The 24230-nt window shown below is 29.2% G+C and overlaps 2 protein-coding genes across 5 annotated transcripts; both read right to left on the minus strand.

Moving 5' to 3' along the window:
* Positions 1–5717: 5717 nt before the first annotated feature.
* On the minus strand, positions 5718–11536 carry LOC106769080. 4 transcript variants are annotated; one of them, XM_022784058.1, is made up of 5 exons: positions 11417–11536; positions 11161–11227; positions 10672–10746; positions 8907–9752; positions 5718–8398 (listed from the first exon to the last, which is right to left on the minus strand). In XM_022784058.1, the coding sequence occupies exons 4-5, from the start codon at positions 9726–9728 to the stop codon at positions 6506–6508; spliced, it is 2715 nt and encodes a 904-aa protein (XP_022639779.1). In that variant the 5' UTR covers positions 9729–9752; positions 10672–10746; positions 11161–11227; positions 11417–11536; the 3' UTR covers positions 5718–6505. The 4 variants fall into 4 exon arrangements, with proteins under 4 accessions (XP_022639779.1, XP_014510029.1, XP_014510031.1 ...); XM_014654543.2 differs by lacking the exon at positions 10672–10746; XM_014654545.2 differs by lacking the exon at positions 11417–11536 and having other exon boundaries at positions 11161–11399.
* Positions 11537–19989: 8453 nt separating this feature from the next.
* LOC106767058 (COMPASS-like H3K4 histone methylase component WDR5A) lies at positions 19990–22659 on the minus strand. The gene is made up of 2 exons (XM_014651878.2): positions 21851–22659; positions 19990–20704 (listed from the first exon to the last, which is right to left on the minus strand). The coding sequence occupies exons 1-2, from the start codon at positions 22535–22537 to the stop codon at positions 20411–20413; spliced, it is 981 nt and encodes a 326-aa protein (XP_014507364.1). The 5' UTR covers positions 22538–22659; the 3' UTR covers positions 19990–20410.
* Between the last annotated feature and the right edge of the window lie 1571 nt (positions 22660–24230).

The following is a 24230-nucleotide window of genomic DNA, read 5'->3' on the forward strand; positions in this document are numbered from 1 at the left end:
GACCATGATGTGCCTATTCTTTATGATAATTCTGTTGGGACAAAAGTAGTCTATCCTCAAATTTGTCATTTTTGTAGTCTAATAATGTCCTTCTGCAATCCCCAAGATTCCAATTATTGATTGATATTAATGTGAAATGTCGTCTCTTTTTGATGTCCAGGATTCATCCTTCTGTCTTTCATAAACAATCCCATCAGTGGTTTTTTTCATCATTGGTTGGTTGTAACCTGGTAAGTGATTATATTTTAACCTACATCTCAATTTGACAAACTGGATGGAGTTCCTGGAGTTTCATGGCTCACTAAGATATGAAATACCAAGTTAATATACTATGTTACGTATGATTTTCTAACAATTAACTTTTAATTTGAATTTTAGTTTATAAATTATGAAAATTGTTAAAAAGTAAATTTAACTAAACTTAAGAAGTTCATATTTTATTTATGTACTATTTTTTTATATTTAAAAAATATAAAATAATAGTTGTAATTAATATCTTAAGATATATATTTAAAAAATTAGTATTTTATCAACTTTATAAACGATAAGATAAATAAAAAATAGGATTTATGTTATTACTTAAACCAGTTTTAATAAAGTTATGTCAATTTATTTGGTTTATAGTTACTTTAAAAAGAAAAATCAGAGTTTTGTAAAATTAATGATTCGAAGTTTTATCTAAAATATATTTGAATAAAAAGATTTTTTATATTTTAATTATAACAAGTGTAATTTAAATTTATATACGAATAGTATTATCTATATTTATGCAGTTAATATTTACTTATATAGCACACTTTTGGCTGCACGGGGGAATTTGGTCCCAAAAGATATAGTTGGTTTGAAAATTTTGCTTGATTATAAGTTGGAATTCAATTTTCAGGATCAAATTTTGAGCAGGTTTTATAATTTTTATTTTTGAATTTTATTTTAAAATAAAGGGTATGAAAAATTAAAAAAAAAAGTTATATTTTTAGTACATGAAAGTATATTTATATATGGTTGGATGTTATAAAATAATTTTTTTCAAATGTATTTTTTTATTTATTAAACCATAGGAGATGGAAAAATAAATTAATTAAGAAATGGAAAAGATATAAGTGTAAGGTAATTTAGTAATATTTTGTAACTTTTTTAGATAATAATATTGAAAGATGTATAAGTAGATGGTTAAATAATTTAAGTTTATTATTATTTTGTTGTTGAAAGCTTATAAGTAGGAATTGATGATTACTACTTTTATTTAAAATTAAATTAAATTCAATGTATAGTTTATTAAAATTATTCACTCGTCAATGTATGTCTTATACATTAATTTAATTTTCTAATTTTAACTACAATAAAGGGTGTTGCTCCCTACACCTCCCCAAGTGGACCTGTACCTCTCCATTAATTTAATTTATTTCAAAAATATTCTACACCTTTCCACTATTTTCTTTTATTTCAAAAATACCCTACACCTCCCCACTATCCTTACCAATCTTTCTCTTTCTCTCTCTACATTAATGGAGCATTTACATGGCTCATTAATGGAGCATTTATATGACTTAAATTTGAATATATTTTCTTAAATAAGTTTGATTCAATCTTATTTTGGTTGTTGAATATATTTTTTTCTTTTCAAATTACTTAATAAATGGTAAAATTTTGTTCTAAATTTCTAGAAAAATGTTTATATACATGTATCTTTTTTTTTAGGTTTAATAGGTTCGGAGGTCCCTATATTTGGGGGTTTGTTTCAATTGGGTCCTCTAATTTTGAAAGTGATCAATTAGGTCCCTAATTTTGTCAATTTGAATCAATAAAAGCCTTTCTGTTAAATGCAGTTAACGCCATGAAGTTTTTGAACATGTGCCACGCTGACGCTTCCAGGTAGCATCGTTTCAAGTGCATAGGTGGATTATAAAAGGGTGAAATCCCTAAATTAAAAGGGTGTATTTGAAGGTGAAATCCCTAAATTAAAAGAAAATTGACAAAATTAGGGACCTAATTGATGACTTCAAAAATTGGAGAACCCAATTGAAACAAACCTCCAAATATAGGGACCTCCGAACCTATTAAACCTTTTTTTTACATATAATATCTATAATTTTTAACATTATATTATGTTTTAACTCACCGACATGTTTGACTCAAATAACTTGAATAAAATATTTAATTTATTAGATAAATAATATAAAAATATTATTAAATATTTAAAATATAAAAAAAAAGTTATTTGTTAAAGATTTAGAATTTATTTAGTTCTTTCGTCATTATAAAGTTAGTATATAATAATAATAATATATCATTATTTATTATTAATATTATTATGTTTATTATTTTGTATTTACATTTAACTTTTAATTTTATAAAATGGAAATGGTAGAAGTACTAATATTGAAGTTTCCTCTTAATTTTATATTATATTTTGTAGTATGTTACAAATTCAAATCTGAACCAAGTGAATGCTCCATTAATATAGAGAGAAAGAGAAAGATTGTTAAGGATAGTGGGGAGGTGTAGGGTATTTTTGGAATAAAGAAAATAGTGAGGAGGTGTAGAATATTTTTAAAATAAATTAAATTAATGGGGAGGTACAAGTCCCACTTGGGGAGGTGTAGGAAGCAACACCCTACTATAAATAGTTATCAATTCCTATTTTGAACAACAAAAAAGTAATACACTTAGACCATATAGTTATACATTTTCCAGTTTTATTATCTCAAAAATTTACAACGATTAAAAATACGAGTAAATTATATATGAGTAAATTCATTTGTAAATAAGTTTTTTCCCATATCCAACCTTAAATATAAATATTATTTCATCTTTTATATACATGTAACTTTATTTTTAAAAAAAATATCCTCTAATTTCGAAAACAAAAAAAAAAATATTACAAAATCAAAGAAATACAAAATATACTTTTCAAAAAAATTTATATATATTAATACATTACTTCTAAATATTTAACACTATCTTATATTTAATTTTATTTTCTTTTGCCATTATTAATTTTAAAATGAAAAAAAATTATAAAACCAACTTTTCCTGAAACTTGAATTCTGACTCGTAATCATAATAATTAAATACATCAATCATCTTTAAAATTATGTTTTGAAACCTTATTTGTCTTAAAAGATATATAAAATGGATATATAAAATGATGAAAGAAAAAGTATTTAAATTATTTAGGTCTCTAGATATGAAACTTTTTAAGTAAATTATGTAAAATTATTGGATAGTACGATTAAAAGGGACACCGGCTCAGTCTATCATGGGTTAGTCTCTCAGTGACTCAAATCAACCCGACTCATTTATTAACGAACAAAAAAAATTTGAATTCAATCCAGTTTATGATGGGTTAATGGATTAAACGAATTTGTTCATTGACTCGTGTTTTTTTTAAATCCAAAAAAATTACAATTTTTTTGTAATTCAAATTTAAATAATTTGATTAGAGTCTTGAATGAATAAATTTATAATATTTTGTTTTTTTGAACCATTTTTTCTTTATTCCCATTTAAATATAATGAAAAAATGTTAACGGATAATAATATTGAAACACAAAATAATAAATAATTAAATTAAATTATGTGGGTTAGTGAGTCAATCCTACTCATTACAAATTCAACCTGAATGAGTCAAGTTTTAAGTAAATCAAGTTAAAATTAACTCGTATAAAAAAAAAAAATTTCAAACTAAACCCAGACCCTTATCACCAAATTGACTTACAAGTTCTAACTTTTATTTTTTTTTCTCAAAATTTAATTTCCTCCACCGTACTTTTTCTTTACATCTATTTGTTTCATTATTGATTTAATTTACATGGAGTACTGTTAGACACGAGACCTGCTTAAATCAATTTGATCAGATCATTTATTATTGACTCTAACATTTATCTTTATTTAATAAGACCATAATTTTGAAAACCTTAAATTGTAACTTTAATAATGAAACGTTCTCATGGAACACATTTGAATTTCTGTCCATTTTTAAAACTGAATCAGAAATAATATTATAATAAGATTAGGGTAAACTAAAGTCTCTTACCAGTTATCATATGAAGATCATACTGATAACAAGAAACACAGTTATCTTCTCATAATGACCATTTGTTGTATCAAGTACTTTATGCTACTACCTAACTTTCATTCAACTCTTTTCCAAACACTTACAAATTCAAATACTTTCCAAGTTGAGCATAGGGTCAATGATAGTGATATCAATTTTTTTTAGGTTTAATAGGTTTGGAGGTCCCTATATTTGGGGTTTGTTTCAATTGGGTCCTTTAATTTTGAAAGTGATCAATTAGGTTCCTAATTTTGTCAATTTGAATTAATAAAAGTCTTTCCGTTTAATGCACTTAAATTTTGAACATGTGGCACGCTGATCCTTTTTAATTTAGGGATTTCACCTTCAAATACACTCTTTTAATGTAGGGATTTTACCCTTTTATAATCCACCTATGCACTTGAAACGATGTCACCTGGAAGCCTCAGCGTGTCACATTTTAAAAATTTCCCGGTGTTAAATGTATTTAACAGAAAGGCTTTTATTGATTCAAATTGACAAAATTAGGGATCTAATTGATCACTTCAAAAATTGGAGGACCCAATTGAAACAAACCTCCAAATATAGGGACTTCCCAACCTATTAAACTTTTTTTTAAGATATTTGAATTATAGAAATTAAATTATAAATATAAATTAGTATTAGAGATTATATTTATACTAGAAATAGAAAATATGATGGCATGTGTGTATGACTTCATTATTGGATGATTGTTATAGACACATCTGCAGAGAATTAAAGTACTGAAAAAAATAAAACCATTTGCTGGAATTTAATAAAGAAACCGACAACAACATCAGATTGGGACGCAATTTATGTCCGAAACTGATAGTTAGTTGGAATTTGGAATTTAGAATTATGAAATGTTGAAAACAAATCAGAACTTTGACATTATTATAAACATGAATTTCAAATTTTCTAACCGAATATTGATATTTTAAAATAAAGGAAATTACTTTTATACATGCTATTAGTTTTACAATATTTATTAAAACACTACAAATATTTAGAAGTTAACTTTTAAATTATTTATAAATTTTATTTTACATAATACTTTTTTAAAAATGCTAAAGTTTAATTTGGGTGTGTACGATTATATGAGCGAATCATATTTTGTTTTCACTTTTATAAGGTGTTGTGACTATATTCCTTTCTGTATAATAAAACATACTAACAAAAAAAAACTAGGTGTTAAATCATTTATGTATTATACTTGTTGGAAACGGAAGTTTAGGTTTTGAAAGACGTAAAACAAAAGTGGACAAAGTCATTTTCAAATGTCAATTGCAGAGAAGAGAATTGACAGAATGAAAAATTCTTAAGAAAAGACATTTTTCCAAATATTGGGAACGAAAAGAACTGAACAAACAATACATTAAAGTAAAGATTAAATAAAATAAAAAAGAAAATAGAGACTTCACATCAAGGATGAGTTAAGATGTATGTACTTAATCTTAACCCTAAAGTCTGATTAAATCACATTTTTAGACCTAAACTCAATTATATATGGGTCCACTGTCAAACTTGAATGGGACAAATCAAGGTTAGCCTAAATTGAAAGTTCAAAAAATTAGATAATGACAAACTTCGGTATCATTAGTTAAACAGTTCCCTCAGATTTTAAAATCTATACAGCTAAGTAAATTTGAACACAAAAAATATATCACTACAAAGCAAATTTGGTCAACTTGAAACAATTCTTTTTGTTTGAGGAGAAAAGTGAAGCCATATTACTTTACATACAGAGAAAATGGGAGGTAAAGTGCCCTCTCCATGCAAATATAAATAGCCACGCTTGGTCTAAGCGAAATGGTAAATTATTAGAAACAATGACCTAATAACAACGATGGAATCACATCATATATGAATATATAAAGAAGGACATACCCATTCAATAGGGAAAGGCCTTTGGTAACTGCTCCATTTACTTTTCTTCTCTCATCTGACAGAATCTGACGAGGTTTAACATAAAAAAGAAAAAGAAAAACCTTTGTCACAATGTGCATTTGACTTACTGTGTATTCTGTTCATAACCAGGGGCAGCAAGGGTTGACTGAAACCATGTCTGACATTGAAGACTGGCACTGCAACTAAGAAATGAGAAAAGCATAAAAGTTCAATTCCAGGGACTTGACATCTCTCAGATTCTGTTGATTGCAAAAGCTGAGAAGACCAGAGGGATTTCTCTATGTAGTTTTTAGTACATTCTATTGGAAAGATTTGAAAGTTTTAAGCGATTGAAAACCTTCCTTCGAAGTTAATATCTAACATCCATTATGTGCAAAACCACTTCAATCAGTGAAAAGGCTGCTATCTTGTTCATGTAATGCATGCCATGTAACGATATTGGATCCAGATGATCAAACTTCCACTGCTTGGATTCAAAGAAGTGGCATTCACATCCTGAGTCTACAGTTGAGTTTGAACACTCAGTTTCAATTATCCTTCATTAAACTTGAAGCCTGTCAATATTACAGTCACTGCCGGGGCTACCATTACAGACGACATCTGTTTTTTCTTCTTTTTCAATACCGGTACCAGCATTACTATAGCCTCCCACTTTGCGGGATACGGAAGGTCTCGTTATTGAGCTGTCTGGAAGATAATCTCTACTTCTTCGCTTCTCCTTTCTGTCTAGATATCCAAAGGCAAAAGCTTCAAGCACTTTCGTTGTTGGTGGGCGGTTTCTGGTGCTCTGCCTCCGGGTGTGCATGTCAGGCTGTTGTTCAGGGTGATCGCCAAGTTTGGAGTTTGTTCCAACACTGGGATCATTTGATTCCTTGGATATTTTATTTTCCTGCATCTCGGTCCCTACATTCACAAAAGGTTCATCAACTTCAGCTTCTGGTGAAACAGGCAAGTTAAGGTCAATCATAGTCCGTGGCTGGGGTTTACTACATTGACCCATAGCGCCTGAAGAACTAGTGTCAGGAACAGCTTCTTCATTTATGATTGAGCTTAGATTTGACGGAGAATCTGCTAGTCTTTTGTTTTTCTGGGCTGGAAAACCTGCTAATGACTTCTCCTGGGGTGGGATATCCCATGAAACTCTCTCACTAAATTTTGACTTGTGAAGACTGGCTTCCTCTTGTTCTACTCTGGTAGCCACAAAGAAGTTTGCAGATACATTTGCACTAGATTTTGAATTGCCATTATCCAAACAAAACCCGGCTTCCGTTTCTTTTCCTCTAGGAACCACAAAGAAATTGGCAGTGTTGCTATTTTTCTTTGCGCGGCTACATGCAGTTAATCGCCTCCTTCTTTTTGTAACAGGGACTAGATCATTTTTGTTATCAGATACCATTCTCTGGAGTGATGAGCAATTCAAACCATCTCTTTTGAGTGTGTTGCAGAAGAATTCTGCCTTCTGGCCCTTTGAGGCAGCAGATAGGCCACTAGAAGCCATGCCGCTGCTTGGCAGCTCCACCTTAGAAGGGACATTGTTTTCAAAACCATTCAAAAGTGAAGAGACACCCTTACCAATATTAGATTTACTGGCTTTAGTAATGCCATTCTTCCTCCTATCAAAGCAGGTGGTCTTGGCAGACACGGATTCATTTGTGTGCTGCTCGGAAGTATTCTCATCATCATCAGAGTCATTTTCAAAAGTACAAGTTTTTAAAACTTCGAAGGGCAAGCTTCTCAGTTCTCTCACATTCGTCACCTTTTCACAAGCCAGACTTGTGTCCACAACAGTAAATTTCATGACATCTGTGCTGCGGTTTGGAGTTTTTACCTTGAGATAGCAGTGGCGCGGTTGATCCGGGGAATTTTCGCAATCCAATTTTGTATCTTGTGTCCAACTATTTCCCTCTTTGCTAGTGCAATCATTATCTGCAATTGTCCCGAGCTCAATTAGCTCAGGGTCAGAAGCAACTTTACACAAGACATCACTAACAGAGTCAAAATAGTGATTTCCCTTCACCAATTTCCTCGAAAATTTTTTAACTCCAGGGACAAGGAAGACCAGAGAATGCTTAGAAACAACGGCATAGTTATGACTATCTGGCTGCTCAGAGTGCCAACCTCTGGCAAGTAAACGAGGCCAAATAGCTTCCCAGAACAGATCACTTGTTCGAGCTTTGCTTAATCTGAAATCACCTGTTAGAAAGCTTATTATTTCAGGAGGTGTAAGCATTGAACATGCCTTGCCAACTGGTATTTCTTGGCGAACAGGTAATGCTTGAGTAGGCTTCATGGAATCTACAGTGAGTCCCGTAAGATCTTCCTTCCCCTTACCAACTCCTACTCCTTCAACAAGAGCTTTGAGCCCAACTGAGGCCTTTAAAGTCAAAACATAGTCTTCTAGAAGCATTTTCCCCTCTGCAAACGCCTTCGAAACCTACCAAGTATTTGAATTTAATATAGTCATCGCACATTCCTTGAGATAAATAAAAGATAGATTAATTAATGGGCAGTAGAAATGCTAAGTAACTGTTTTGTTCTCAATAACTAATGAGGTCCATGATGCAAAAGACTTCTAAAGCTACGATGAAAAGGTAATGTATGTTGAAATTGGAATAAAAATAACTGTCACACAGAACTTTTCTATTATAACGTATAAAAAAATGGTCTTGATTTAAGCCCTGCAAGTTCTATTGAAAGAAAGTCTGACTTCGAAATTCTTCCACCTTCAACAAAAAAGTCATTATCACTTTCAGAAGTGATGTTTGTTCAAGAATAAACAACTGACACCTGTAAACTCTGGCTTCTCAAAAGATCTTTTTTGTTCTGTATATAGTTGAGAAATGAGAAGTCGACATGATCTGATTACGGTGAATGAAGAATTGGCAGATGCAATCCATGATAATCACAGCATTAGCATAAACTCTCAAGAATTAAGTGAGTACCTCGAGTAACTTATTGTAGCATTCCTCTGATACCATTGGTAATAATCGAGACAAAAGCTCTTGTTGCCTTGGTCCAGTGAAAATTTTTGGGCCATAAATGCATTTTCTACTTCTCGTTTTTCTGCATCCTGACCATCTTTGATATTTGTCAGATTTATAAAATTTTCCATAATAGAATGACAGTATATCTCCCATGTTCTTATTACCAATAAATCTTTTCACCTGAACAAGGTTCTTCCCAAATATATACAAGCCAAGGATGAAACTGGCCTCTTCAATTTCATTCCAGGTGTCACTCGCAGATCCAGGAACTAAAGAATGACCTTTATCACTATGCTTCTCGTGCATCTCAATCTCTGTTTCTTGTTGCATATTGGAATCTCCCGATTCTCCCAATGTCATTTCACTGACCAATGTACTGTCCACTGGCCCAAGTTTAGCCTTTACTATATCACCACCCAGATAATTAGAGGTCTCTTTTATACAATTTAGTTTTGAAGATTCATTTTCATTGGTAACTCCATTTGACTTGGAGGCCTTTTCCTGCCGATTATGCCTACTGTTCTCAAGTTCATTCTTAATCCAAATTATTGGGATGGGTAATCCAATTCGAAACTTATGGAGAACACTTGCAAAGTTATCTGCCTCGTATGGATTCCTTAGATACCAGTGATAATCAGATTTTGAAATTAAACTAGGAAGTTGAACCTGGTACTGCTGACCCACCCGAGGAAATATTTCCGGCTCACCAAAAACATCATAAACACCAGAATATTCAGGAGAAAGTGATTGCTCATGTGCTTGCTCCTCATTACAATTCATGTCATTAACTTGACCTGCATCCACCTGTTCATATTTTAAAAAAAAAAATTAAAAGGTGAACATGAAAACACATAAGACGCGTATCAGGTGGTGAGAGGAACTAATTTTAAGGATTCAATCTCACATGGATGGTCAAGATTAGTTTTATCTAAGATGATGTATTTCTTGTTGCTAGGGAAGTGAATAATAGAGCAAGAGCTGAATCAAAGGGTAAGTGTCATTGCCCTTCTCTTTCTGTGTACATCACTCACACTATAAAACACAGATTTAATATTGTCTACCTGATAATGTTTCTGTAATGAATCTTCAACACACACAAAGTAGCAAGAATAGACACAGTCGGCATTTTCATTTCCTCCAGCTGTGTGTGCAAAATTGATAGTTTGATTTGATTATTTCCTGATAAAATGCTAGTGAACTAACCGATAATGACAAGATTTAATGGTAATGAGAATTTTCCACTTAACCTTCACCTAGGAGTCACAGCTAGAGTCAAACCAGGGAAGCATATTGCTAGTTAACTTAAATTATAGACATCCTACAATTTCATCAGTGAAATTTGCTAGCCATGTTAGTTGCCCCTGAGCAAACCATTTCAGAATCAGTGAGATAATAACATTGTGTTAAAGATTTATATTTATATAGAAGTCATAACCCATACACCCAATTATCATCAAAAAATCATAAATGATTAGAAAAATGGAGAAATTTAAATTAATAGGAAAATAAAAAATATATAGAAATGAAAAAGAAAAATATAATGACGGATATAATTATGATTTAATTTCCCAAAAAAAAAAAACTTGCAGGTAACAAAATCCCAAATTAAACAGGAACATTTAAGAACAAAACATGGAAGTTGAACAAAATTCCTATACAAACCAAATGAACTCCCCATAAGAAAAGCTTGACATAAAAAAATCGTGACAAAGAGTTGACATACGTGTTAATATGAAGAAGTAGGTAACAGAAAAGCGAGAGGAGCACCGAAGACAAATCCACAAACCAGATCCATTCCCTGAACAATATATACGAAAAGATAATGAACGCGAAGACTCCGCAGAAATGCATGAAAATCCCCACTGAGCACATTTCTCTCGAATGCAAAAAACGGCACAATCTCCGGGAAACCAACAACATTCGAGCACGAAAAAGGAACAAGAACACGAGATGAAGCACACACATACACACAGCCACAAATATATGTAAAACAAAAAGAAGAGAAAAATAAAAGCAGAAAGAAAGAGAGAAGCGCGCACACAGAAACACACACAAGTTTCCCAGTGAGAATTCCAATATGATCCAAGAAAATCAGTTATTTTACACGATAACACACCTGCAAGTACATTAAAACCGTACAAGCAGCACAGCACGAGAGAGAGAATAAGATAAAAGAAAAGAAAAATAAAGAGAAGATTCGCAGTGTTATTACCTCCATGGAAGGAGAAGAGGAAGAAGTAGCAGCAAGCGAGACCCACATGAAGAAGCGAAGCTGGAAGCTGGGAAAATGGATCGTGATTGTTACACGGCGATTGGCGAAGTAGCAGATTGGAAATAAAGAAAACGTGAACAAGACATAGTTGTCGATGAAGAAAATAATAATAACAGCATAACTATTTCTCTCACTCCGTACGTATATATATATATTACATACAAAGATGTGCATATGAAGAGAGAAAGAGCGGTACCTGCGTCAAGGAACAAGAGCTTTCATGGCCACTACAAAGGTTAAATTCGAGAAAGAGAGATAGAAAGAAGAGAGAAGAAAATTTCCACGAAAAAAATAAAAGTGAAAAATAAAAACTAAACCCAAGTCCTTCTCTTCGTTCTTGCTCATAGGGAAAAAGATATATCAAAAATTATTTATTATTATTATTGTTGTTATTAATATTAGAATTTTATTTTATTTTTGCTTTGGAGAGAGAAAGCGAGGGTTGTGTTGTGTTCTGGTCCGTCCAAGGGCAGGGTGGGGTGAAGGAAGTGTATCCTCACGCGCTTGAAGCGCGTGTGAAGATATAGTGACACGTGGCATTGAAGATTCCAATCATAGATGCATATATATGGTAGTGAATAGAGTGCAGGCAGACGAGGAGATCCTCCTGCGTGAATTGGTTCTTCTTATGTTGTGTGGACTACGTTAGGTTTAGGTTTATGTTAAGGTTAAGGTTCAAATATTTTCACGTTTTTTGAGCTGCTACATCCTTTTGGTTTTGCCTTTTGCTTCCATGGTTTCCTGCCTCTTTGCAATTTCTAGTACTCATTCTCTCACACACATTTCACCAACCTTTTTCATTCCTCTCCTACTATATCATTTATTTTTCAATAACTTTTCCTTGTAATTTTCTATATTTTAAACGTGTGTTTTCATTTCAGTCTAACAAATTAAATTTAATTAAATCACTCACACCTCACCTTAATTAAAAATAAAGTAATTTATAGTATATAAGTGAGTACAAATATTACATGCAGATTTTTGAAATTGAGTTAGGTTTAAAATTTACTTCTTAATATAGTATTAGACTTGTGTTAAAGTCTATTCTAACTATGGTTGTTGTTTGTTGAGCTGCTATCGGAACACACTCATCAATGTCTAGTCTCACGTTCAAGATTTATATACCTCGGCGTAAAGGAGTGTGTTGCATCAACTAGAGATAAATTTAATATAAATGTAAATCTCACCTTACATGCCAATTTTGTAGATTAAGTTATGCTTGTGTTAGAACCTATTTGGATATGATATTTCACCCACTACCAAACTGCTATTGGACCACTCATTGATGTCTAATCTCCCGCAACATGAAGAGTGTATGTTGGAAGTTCTACATTGACTATAGATAAAACCGATTTAGAGTATATAAGTAGGTGCAATCCTCATCTTACAAACCAATTATATGGAGTTGGACTAATTTATAGTATATAAGTAGAGGAGATCATACCTTAAATGAATCTTCATTGGATAATACAATACAAATTATATAAAATCTCATATTATAAAAAAAATTGCTTCTATTAATACTTCAATCAAAGTTAACTAGGTTGCACACGTGTTTAAAAATAATAAAAATAAATAATAGATAAAAATGACACAAAACATAGATATTTATAAAATCGGCTTTTAAAATAAAATATGTATCCAATTATACACTATAAGATTTATATATTGTAAAATAATACATCGACACATTTTCATTAAAAAATAATGTGTTAGATAAATGTATAAACACGTGAAAATATATATATATATATATATATATATATATATATATTTTTATTCTATAGATTAAATTTACTTCTAAATTTTGAGTTAAAATTAATTTATACATAAATTATTTTGAAGGATTTATTTTTCATTGGTTTTATTTTATAACAAGACTTGTTTTTAACTCATTTAAAATAATTTTAAAAGAATTTTTTTCTCAATTTTTATAATAAAAGTATTTTATGATAAATTTCCTTTGTTACCTTACCTAAAAACATCTAAATGCTATAAATTTAATATATGCATTTTAAACGTGTTATCTTGTAAAAGCTATCTCCACAATATAAGATGATATTTAAGTAATCCATTCTCAAATTTATTGCAATCTAAAATGTTAAACAACTCATAACTTTTATTTGTACTTCCCAATCAAATATTAATGTAATCTTTTTAAATAAAGATAAGATGACGTACTGATTTTAATTCTGAACAATTATATCTTATAGATGATGCAGAGCACCTTTGTAATATGTAAATTTGTTTCAAATAAAAATTTTAAAAATCACAAATATTTGCGTTAAATATGTTGTAATAAACACACGTCCTTATTTTATTTATCAGGAGAGATGGTTTTATTTTATATAACAAAAAGTTTAAATTTTATGCATAACTATACAAAAACTTATGTTAACAATTAATTATAAGCTAGATGTAATTTTGAAGGTACTATAATATAAATCAAAATTTAACTATATACAAATATTATGATTAGTATACAACTATTTATATATTGAATGTAATTTAGCTCATTTAAAAAATTACATTAATGTAGTATATTTTTATATATGTCTTGTCATCATTAAATTAGTGTAAAAGGTTAATTTTATTATGATATATTCAGTAATTTTACATCATTACGAAGTATAATTAAAGAATAATTTAAATATGTTTTTTCTTTTTTAAATCTTTAAGATATCTTTTAAACAGAAATTTTGGACTCTAAAATAAAAAATATTTTTATGCTTTTTAAATAAAATTGACTAAATTTAAATAAAGGATGTATGATTTTATTATATAAAATTTATTGTTTGATGAAATTTTAAATTAATATGTGCAAAATTTTGATGGTAATATAATATAAAATCAAAATTTAACTATAATCCTTAAATGTTAGTTTAACATGTCTCTTGAGTGTGTTCACTTGGGGATGATTGGGGAGAGTGATTGAGTGGATATAAGGGGATTTGAGAGTAATTTTTGAGTGAATTTGGAGGTAAACGAGAGTGGATTGTGAAGTAAAGTTTGTGAGAATTGGTGTAGGATTTGGTTTATACGACAGATTTAAAAAATTTACTTCAAAATCCACTCTTGTTTATCTCCAAATTCACTCAAATAAACAACAACAAAAAAATTATTCTCAAATCCACTCAATCACTCTCCCCCAATCACCCCAATCACCCCAGGTGAGACGTTTAACTTATTTGTTAAAAATGTCAAATTTTTACCTTTTAACTAAAAAATGTTAAGTCTCAAAAAAATAATTTAAAATTTAACAGACTCAAAATTTGTATATGATAATATATATATTTATTGTGTAAAGAACTTCAATATTAATAAATACATTATATGTACTTTAATGTTAATATTAATCTTATAAGTTATAAGTGGTTATGGAAAGATAGGTTTGGATAATGAAGCAAATTGGTGAGTCAATCATTTTTTAATTAAAAATAGTTTAAAAGAGTACTTTTTATTGTATTTTTTTAATTAAAAAATAAAATAGTAATTAATTTAACTAATTTAAGTAAGTAGATTAACTAATCAATTAAAAACTTCAAAATTATTTTCATAGTTAAGTCTGTTTTATATGTATGTAGAGAGAGTGAGAGAGTTTTAACACGATTGCATAATAAAAGCACATGTATAAACATAAATTTACAATTAATATTACATATTATAAATATTAATTCAAATTGTAAATGTTTAATTTTAAAGTTTTTAATGAATTAATTTTATGAGTTTGATATGAAGAAGAACAACATTGATTTAGAATGAGAAATTTACAAGATTTAAATAATTTTATAATCCAGATGAAGGTGACAATGACAAATAGTAATGGACAAAATGCATATTTATATCTTTAAAGTAATATAATACACTAATTAATTTTAAAATTACTCTTTATTTGAAAAAAAAAATTGTGCTCACAAAAAAAAAATCAGATCAATCATAAAAAAAGCAAGTATATTAATGTTTTCATTTCATTGAAGAATACGTAAATAAATAGAATGCATTTTAGATTTTCACTGTATTTGAAAATTAGCTACAATTATAATAATGAGATCGATAATAGAAAAAAATAATTATATAGTAATTAGTGATAGAAAATAATGTGTAGGGTTGGGACCACTGCACTGCCATGCTGCTCATATATAATGCAGCTGAATCTCATTTCCATTCACAACCTCTAATCAATTTACCAAAACACCCTTTCTTCAAACCAAACTCATCAAACATGCAATACTAAATTATGTTCATATTTTTCCAAATTACACAACCTCTACCCAATTTATCATATTATTTTCCAAAATGTATATAATACTTTCAAAACCTAAAACGATGTATGTATGATATAGAAAAACAATATACTCTTCTTAAAAAAAAATATAGAATTTAAAAAATAATATAATTTTAGTATAATTAAGAAAAAAAGTCTTAATTATTGTTTATATCTAGTGAAGGAGCTAAAAGGGCAAAGGAACTCAAACTCTACTGACAAGCATGACAAATAGCTCAATCATAATCAGCTAGCAGCTAACAGATAAGAAGTGTGAATAGAACAAAAAAAATAATACGTATATATGTATTTATATGTCAGATTTATCAAGTTCATCTTCATGAATTATACGAAAAAATACATTATCATTTTAACTTCCTAAGATAAGTGTAGTAATGAAAGATTGAATAGTTTGTATAAACTATAGGTACTGACATTGTACAGTAAAAAAACTATTACAAAATTCATGAGGTACTGTAACATGTAATGAAGGATAAGATTTTGTTTCTTTGTATTGTTTTTAGAACTTTAGGTTGAAATCCTTTTTACAATAAACAAAATTCGATGTATATATTTTATATTTGAATAAAACTGATAAGATCGATCAAACTCAATTTAAAAAATATTTTAATAATATTAATAAAAAATGTTATCAATAATCTTGAAAAAATGAAATAGCAGGTCCACATCTTGAGCAAAAATGTATAGGAAACTATAAAAGTTTGCCGCTCAATTTTATCCTATTTTTATTTAAAAATTACCTCAAAGAAACATAAAGTTTTAGAAGCCGTTTTATTTCGTTGAATTTAAATTTAATAAAAAAAATAAAACTAAAATTAAACGAGGGCTTTATTTAGGGTTTAAATGGATATATATATATATATATATATATATATATATATATATATATATATATATATATATATATATATATATATATATATATATATAAGAGTTGCTAAAAAATTGTTTTAATACTCCAAAAAGGATCTCTCTATATTTAACCAAAAAAACGTCAATTATTTGATTTGAAACCGTACAGCAAGAGACCGTTACCATCTGACGGCAAATACTAAAAAAACTCATAAATTACTTCTCCACGTGTGACTATCATATATTAACATTATCACATTCACATAAATAAATAAATAAGTAAGTAAATATATATATATATATATATATATATATATATATATAAATTGCATCATTCAAATAAAGGTTAAATATGTTTTTAGTTTCTATACTTAGACGATTTTATTTAGTCCTTTTTTAAACTAAGATACAATTTAGTCCTTTAATTTTAGAAAACTCTCGTTATAGTCTTTTTTATCCATTTTTTTTAATTTTATTGGTTGTTTTGAACGCGTTTCTCAGTTAACATTGAAGCAAAAATGTATCAAACAATCCAAATGCTATAATGAAACGTGCTTGAAAAAGCAAATAAAATTAAAAAAAATTGATAAAAAGGACTAAAACCAAAGTTTTCTAGAGTTGAAGGACTAAATTGTAAGAGAGACAACCAAAATCGTCCCCAAAGTATAGGAACTAAAAACATATTTAACCTTTAAAATAATATATATTTTTTATATAATGAACATTTTTAAACGAATAAATAACACATTTAAACATTTTTTTCTATTAAAAGATATTTATAATTTACATTTTAAGTCTAATTTATATTTGGTACTTTTAAAAATTATTTCTGAGGATTTTTTTAATTCTTAATTTTAAAAGTATATTTTATGAAGTGTTTCTGATTACATGTAAATAATTTTTAATATATATCGACATCGTTAATTAAAATATTTTTACGCAGTATTAAATAATATCCATCAAATACAAGATTTCACGTACAAATTTTGATGTTGGTGTTAGTTAGAGTATTTATTTGGTTATAATAATAGAAAAAATTTGGTGTGTTTTATCTTAATCTGGTGTGCAATGGGATTTTGAGCTTTCTATATCAGAGAGGGCCTACTCGTGTTTTTATCTACAACTAACAAAAGGGATGTGAATTTTTTATTTTATCATCATTCAATTCCAGGTATTCCGAATTACTCATTCTCACTCCAATACTATTATTATTCGCAACTTCTCGTAATTTTGTTTTCTTTTAATCATTTTCTTGCACCACTTTGGTTTATATGTTAATTTTTTTCAAAAGAGTTTGAATGATATTAGTTGTACTCGGACGATCTTACACTATCTCACATCAACTCTATCGGATGATCCTAAAAAAAAGATGAAATAATGAGAAAATGGTTGAATTAGCAGACGGACTGAACGACAGTCATCAGGGACCATAAGTTTCATTTAATAAACAAGTTTTCCTTGTAAAGATTAAGATAAATGATAATTAAGAGTATCGGTCTATATCAAAAACATTTCAATGAAGAGTATAGTTTTTTTAGAGATCGAACAAGATTAAGATTTCACTAATTTTATGTCTATGTCAAAAACTATAAATACATTCAGAAGTGAAAAGTAAGTGATCGCATTTATTGTGTATTTAATGCCATTGTTTTGCATCAAAGGATAGAAGGAGGATACAAATTAAAAGTGCAGTTATCAGAAGACATCATAGAAAAAATTTGTATAAATGTTTTAAATGACTCCACATTATACTGAAATATTAGTTTTAAGATGTTATGAGAAAATCTTAATTATAATTTGAACATTTTCTTTAATTTAGAAAAACTCTTATTGTTATTGAGAAAGAAAGATTTATTTGTAAGAAATTCTCTAACATTTAAATAAATAAAAGAGTTATGATTTTTGTATAAATAGTTTATAACAAAGAGTAAAAATAAGTATTATTTAGATAATACTAATTGTATTTATAAGATGAAAATGGATTATAAATTTATGTTATTATTGAAATAATATTTAGGTAAAGTATAATAATAATAATAATAAAATCAGTGAGATTTAGTTATAGTTGTTAAAATAAGTATAAGTTAAAAGTATTCCTTAATAATAAAACTTAAAAGAAGAGTTGGTATTCATTGAATTTATACGAATAATGTGTATAATAATTTTACTATACCTACTTTTTCCAGAGAATAGTTATGATAAAATAAAAAAATAAAAGAAGTAAAAATAAGATGTGGTTGATAGTTTTGGGGACCAGAAGTATTGAGTTATGTGAATGTGCAAAGGTAGTTTTGGAGAAGTGAGAGAGAAATGGGAAGCCATTTTGAAGAAGAGAGTGAAGGACCCACTCTATTCATTGGTAGCTGTCCAAGACTTCAAGACATCACACTAAGAGACAACAACAGACTTATGTTTGTTTTGTCTGTAAGATACAAATATCAAACACCTTCATGCTACATCCTTATATTCTCAATATTTCTTTCACATATATCTTCAAAACAAACATCTATTTTCATGAAATATGACTTGATTAAAAAACCAAAATGCTCATGCTCACATCTGTATCCTATAATTATTTTTACTATACGAAATTAATAAGGTAGCTTCATTTTAAACTGAGTAATTCATTATACATGAATTTAAATAGATTTAAATAATATAATCTGCATTGTCTCGTTTAAGATTTTAATTTAAGTTTATATTGGTGTAAACTCCTATAATAAATACTATTTATAACAACTGTAATAATAAATTAATATTATTATCTGATTTAATATCTTTGTAGAAGTTGACTTTCATAATATTTATTTCATATATTTTGTTAATAATAATTGTTTAAGAGAATGATCAATTTGAATTTCATTTATAAATCTATTTTATTTTCCAATTTTATTTTTTATAAATAATAATTTTAATCTCATTTTAATATGATTTCCACGGTTCAAAAATATATAAATTTTTTATAAAATAAATTCATAATCATCTATTTTTTTTTATCAAACATTCACAAACAAACTTTCACAATTTCCTTTAAATACTTTCATCAATCATTTCAAATCTCTCAATCGAAACAGTAGAGTCTCTTTTAATCCTCTAAAATTCATCAACTTCCCATTCACTCCCCAATCCAAAGTTGCCATGAAATGGGACAGTGAGAAGGAGATTGCCTCTCTTTATAATTGCTTCAAATATTAAATATGTTTTACAAGATTAAAAATTAATAAATCATCTGTATTAAGGAAAAGCAGAATAAGAACCAATTCTTTTATAATGTAATTTACTGGTCTTTTATATCAACGTAAATAAGATATGAACAATTCTTCAGTTTTTATTTTTTACCTGCTCAATTAACATATTTTTTAATTAAATTTTCTTTAATTTATTTCTTTCACAATTTTTTTAAACGTGTCATAAAAAAGCAACATTAATAACACCAATTGTTTGTCCTGTTTGCCTACTCACCACTAATTAACCAAGTTGTCGACAAGTCAATTCTATTAAATACCTATTAGGGCAATTAACCAATTTAAAGATAAGTGAAGTCTATTATGCAGCAATTATAAATATCATGTGTTCCAAAATTGGGGCCAGTTATTTTTCTGGATTTGTGATATTAACAACAATATAAGAAATTAAACAATGACAGTCAATTATACTATGTATTCAAGTTGAAGAACACGGTTAACTGTCAATCTCTGTTTCGTGTAAGCACTTTCTAAGTATTTGTAGATATTGAACTAGGTCATTTTAGCCTATAAAATTTATCTTTTGACATATCTGCCAAACTTATAGTAATGACTGATGACAGTAATTGAAAAGCGAATGCTCACTCGTAGAATGACTAATGACAATAGTTAAATAGCGAAACCCGCTGCTAGCTAAGATACAAGGTTGAAAATATTGTGTTCCCAAACACAAGTTCCAGTCTCTCAAAGAATGGTGGAAAGGTACAGAGTTTCTCAACCAAAGTTCTCAACTAGAAAATGAGTCACAGGTATCATCATAAATCACTTACCCCAAATCAACTTTGATATCCATTTGTTCCCAACTGAATCATTCTTTCTGTTGAGTCCAGATCTTCACAGTTTTGTCATTGCCGAGTGCACCAGAAGCAATCATGTTCTCTGTCGGGTGACATGACACAGAAACAACTGCATCAGAATGGCCTTCTAATTTCTGTACTATTTTCCTTGACTGAAGTTCCCACAAGTATATAGAGTTATCTTCTGATCCGCCAACAACATACTTTCCATTTGTTATAGAAAAAGTTGATGAAATGCAGTATTTTGAATTAACGTGACCGGTGTAAGTCTTCAGAAACTTCCCAGTTGAATAGTTCCAAAGCCTCTGCAGGAAAAGAAAAATTCCCATGTAAGAATGCCCCAAACATTGAATGCTGAAGCAAGAAAAACACTAGTAGCCAAATAAGCTACCAAATTAACTGCAACTCAGTGAATAAATAACATGAAAAAACTAATCAAATTAGTCATTTGCCATTACATGCGAATAGTACATCACAAACTAAAGCTCATCAGAGAAAAAAATAAACCCGTTCTTGTTCATGAAATTGTAAGTGTTGGTCATAGTTTCTAATATAACAAAATCCTCCTAATTAGTCAGTCATAGAAAATGTCGTTCACTTTTTAGTGAAAAAAAATATATACTAGAATGTTATTCACGGAGTGAAAACTAAAATGAGAATTTTGTGATGTCGAAATGGAGAAAAATAGAGGTTTAGTGCATGTTTGGTTTCATGTTTGCAAATGTAAAATGAACTTCATTGTGGAAACTTAAGTTTTAAAAGCAACATTGTGTTGCTTTCATTTGAAACTTGCTCTGAAGCTACACATGAACATGAAAATGAAAATGCAGTTCACTCTTGAACACCAATTTCGCTGGCTTGTTTTTTCTCTTCATATTTATAAAGCCAGAGATCCAAAAATCTAAGTAAAGTTTTTCAAAAAAAAAAAACAATGGAGCTGATGAGTACAATCCCTATTCAGCGAATCGCATAATCGTGATTCCTTAAATCCATGATATATAATAAGCCTGCCATTTTCTACGGGTTCAAAATGACGAAACAGAAGTGCTATGACACTAGGCATAGTAACTTGGTTCAAGTCCAAGACCAAAGCGTAAGTAACAACAGAACCCTGAAAGACTGAGCTAAGAACTCGAAATTGAATTTTCAACAGAAAAGCAATGCACCTTCTCAGTTTCAAAAGTTGCAGAGACAAATTCGTCACGCAAGCAAAACACACCAAACCAGAAACTAACGTATGCCGTGTTTCTATAAATTTCTCAATAAGTGCGTATAGGAGAAGAAATCGCAAAACTAAAACGAATTGAGATACTTACATAAGCTAAAACTATACTTCCAAGGAACCAGATTTTTTACTAATAAATTAGCATGCTTGTGGAAAAATGTACCCTAAATTTATCCAAACATGGGCTAATGTTGAAATGAATTAAGAGAGGGTAATGAGGAATTACGAGAGTGTTGTCGAGGGTGCCAACGAGGATGAACTTGGCGTTGGGGGAAAACTTGACAAAGGAGACGGGAGGGTTCTCATCGTCGATAAGGGTCTTGACGCAGTGACCAGTGGAGGCGTCCCAGATTCGGCAGAGGCCGTCGTAGCTGCTGGAGACGATGAGGGTGCCGTCGCGGTTGAAGTCCACGGCGGTGACGGGGTCGGAGTGGGCGGGGAGGACCTTGAGACACTTGCCGGACTTGACATCCCAAACCCTAACGGTCTCGTCGAAGGAGCCGGAGACGATGACGTTAGACTGAGGGTTGAAATTGACGCAGAAGACGAAGTTAGTGTGGCCCTGCAACGTCTTTATGAGGGACCCCGTCGGCACGTCCCAGAGGCGGAGGGTCTTGTCGTCGGAGGCGGAGACGAGGAAGCGGGAGTCGGAGGAGAAGGCGAGGTCGGACACGCCCTGCTCGTGCCCCGAGTACTCCTGCATCGAGGAGAGAGAGAGGCTGTCGGAGTCGGAGTCGGAGTTCGTGAAGCCGTAGGTTCGGAGGGTCTTGTCGGCGGAGGAGGAGGCGAGGAGGCGGCCGTTGGAGGAGAATTTGACGGCGGAGATGGCGCGTTTGTGGCCGGTTAGGGTTTGGGAAAGAGTGTAGGGTTTGAAGGAATCTGAATCCGACGATGGTTTCGGTTCCGTCGACATTTCTTTTCACCGTTAAATTCACTTCTTCTCTCGGCACTCTTCTGTCACCTTAGAACTGAAGAAAAAACCAGAAGAGAACAACAACCTAGTATTAACAAACACTCTCTGCCTAACCCTTTCTTTTTCTCAATTATTTTTTTTTATATACTTAAATAAATCTCTCTCTATTCTCAATAATTCTCGTTTTTATAAAATTTTAATTTTCACTGATGTCAGGACATTAATCACAAAAACAGCACCCAGTACGGTTTAAAAACATCCTTATTTACAAACGATTCTAGTTGGTTTTTATTATTATACTAAGTTATTTAGTTAATGATTCTTGATGTATCTTTAACTAAAAATTGTTAACATCATAGGTCTATAACTATTTTCTCCTTACTTCATTCATTGTTATTTGTATGAAATATATGAAATAATTTTAAATACATGTAATTTAATAAAAAAAAACTTAAAATATATAATTTAAGAAACAAACTTGAAAAAAATATGATTATATTATTCATTATTAAAAAAATAAAATATTTTACCAATTACTTTGAACACATTCATTGTTTTAGTGACTAACTTTTACTTTATAATTTAACTAAAACAATTTATGTTTGTGTTTTATTAAAGAGAGAGAAAAACAAATATGTTTGTATTTTGAAAAATATTTTTCACATTAAATGTAGTAGTTGATTATTCCTTTTTCAAGATGTTTTAGTCATTGGAAAAAGTTATTTTGGTATTTATGATTATATATTTTCATTTAATGTAATTAAGATTTTAAGTGTGAATTTATGGTTAGATAACAAGATAGTTTGAATTTATCGATATAAAATATTTTACTGTTTAAAAGTAAAAGATGTTAGTAAGGGAATTTAAAATCTTGATGATTCAAGTGAATATAAATAATAATAATAATAATAATAATAATAATAATAAAAATAAAGATAATATTCTAGTTATATTTATATGATATGGTAAAATAAACATATAATAATAATCATTAATAATAACCATAATAATAAACTATCGAATTAATATACGTGATAATCAACCTGTATCTTGTAGTATATCTATTAGACAGGATAAAAATAATATTTTAGTAATTATTTTTTTAAATTTAAATAACTATTCATAATAAAAAAATTATTTATATAATATTATTACTTATAATTTTTTTTTTGTTTTATTAATTACAACTATTTATAATTATATACACTTTTTTTTCGAATTATTACTTTTAAAATTTAAATAATTTATAAATATTTAAATAATACATATGTTTTTTTTTGTAACATTCCAAAAATTACATGATAATATAATTTTGAATGATTAAATGTTATAATATGATAAAACAGTTTAAGAAGGAAGATAAAGTTATAATTTTACAGTCGTCTAAAATTGACCATAAATTTAAAACTTTACTTGCAAAAAAATATTTCAAAATAGATAAGACAACTAAGAAAGATCCTAAGAACTAGGCAGTTGCATCATCATCCTCCAATGCTTGCTTCAGAAATACCTCATTTACCTCTACTCATATCCAAGTGGATGATCATTACAAAAAGAAGAACACAAACATACAAAGCATAGACAAACAACAAGGGTAAACTAGGTTGAAAAGCATATAAGTTTAAGTATAACAATTTGATATATATATATATATATATATATATATATATATATATATATATATATATATATA

The sequence above is a fragment of the Vigna radiata genome, chromosome 7 (genome assembly GCF_000741045.1).
Source record: "Vigna radiata var. radiata cultivar VC1973A chromosome 7, Vradiata_ver6, whole genome shotgun sequence".
NCBI classification, from domain to species: domain Eukaryota; kingdom Viridiplantae; phylum Streptophyta; class Magnoliopsida; order Fabales; family Fabaceae; genus Vigna; species Vigna radiata.

Bases quoted from the DNA above. Each gene is read 5' to 3' on its own strand.
- LOC106767058 (XM_014651878.2), bottom strand. From the start codon at position 22,537: ATGTCGACGGAACCGAAACCATCGTCGGATTCAGATTCCTTCAAACCC. The intron at 20,705-21,850 runs GTAATTCCTCAT...CTTTTCCTGCAG, and splicing joins GCACCCTCGACAACACTCTC to AGGCTTTGGAACTATTCAAC.
- LOC106769080 (XM_014654544.2), bottom strand. From the start codon at position 11,394: ATGCACATCTTTGTATGTAATATATATATATACGTACGGAGTGAGAGA. The intron at 9,753-11,160 runs GTAATAACACTG...AAATATGAACAG, and splicing joins CCTCTTCTCCTTCCATGGAG to GTGGATGCAGGTCAAGTTAA. The intron at 8,399-8,906 runs GTACTCACTTAA...AATACTTGGTAG, and splicing joins GCTACAATAAGTTACTCGAG to GTTTCGAAGGCGTTTGCAGA.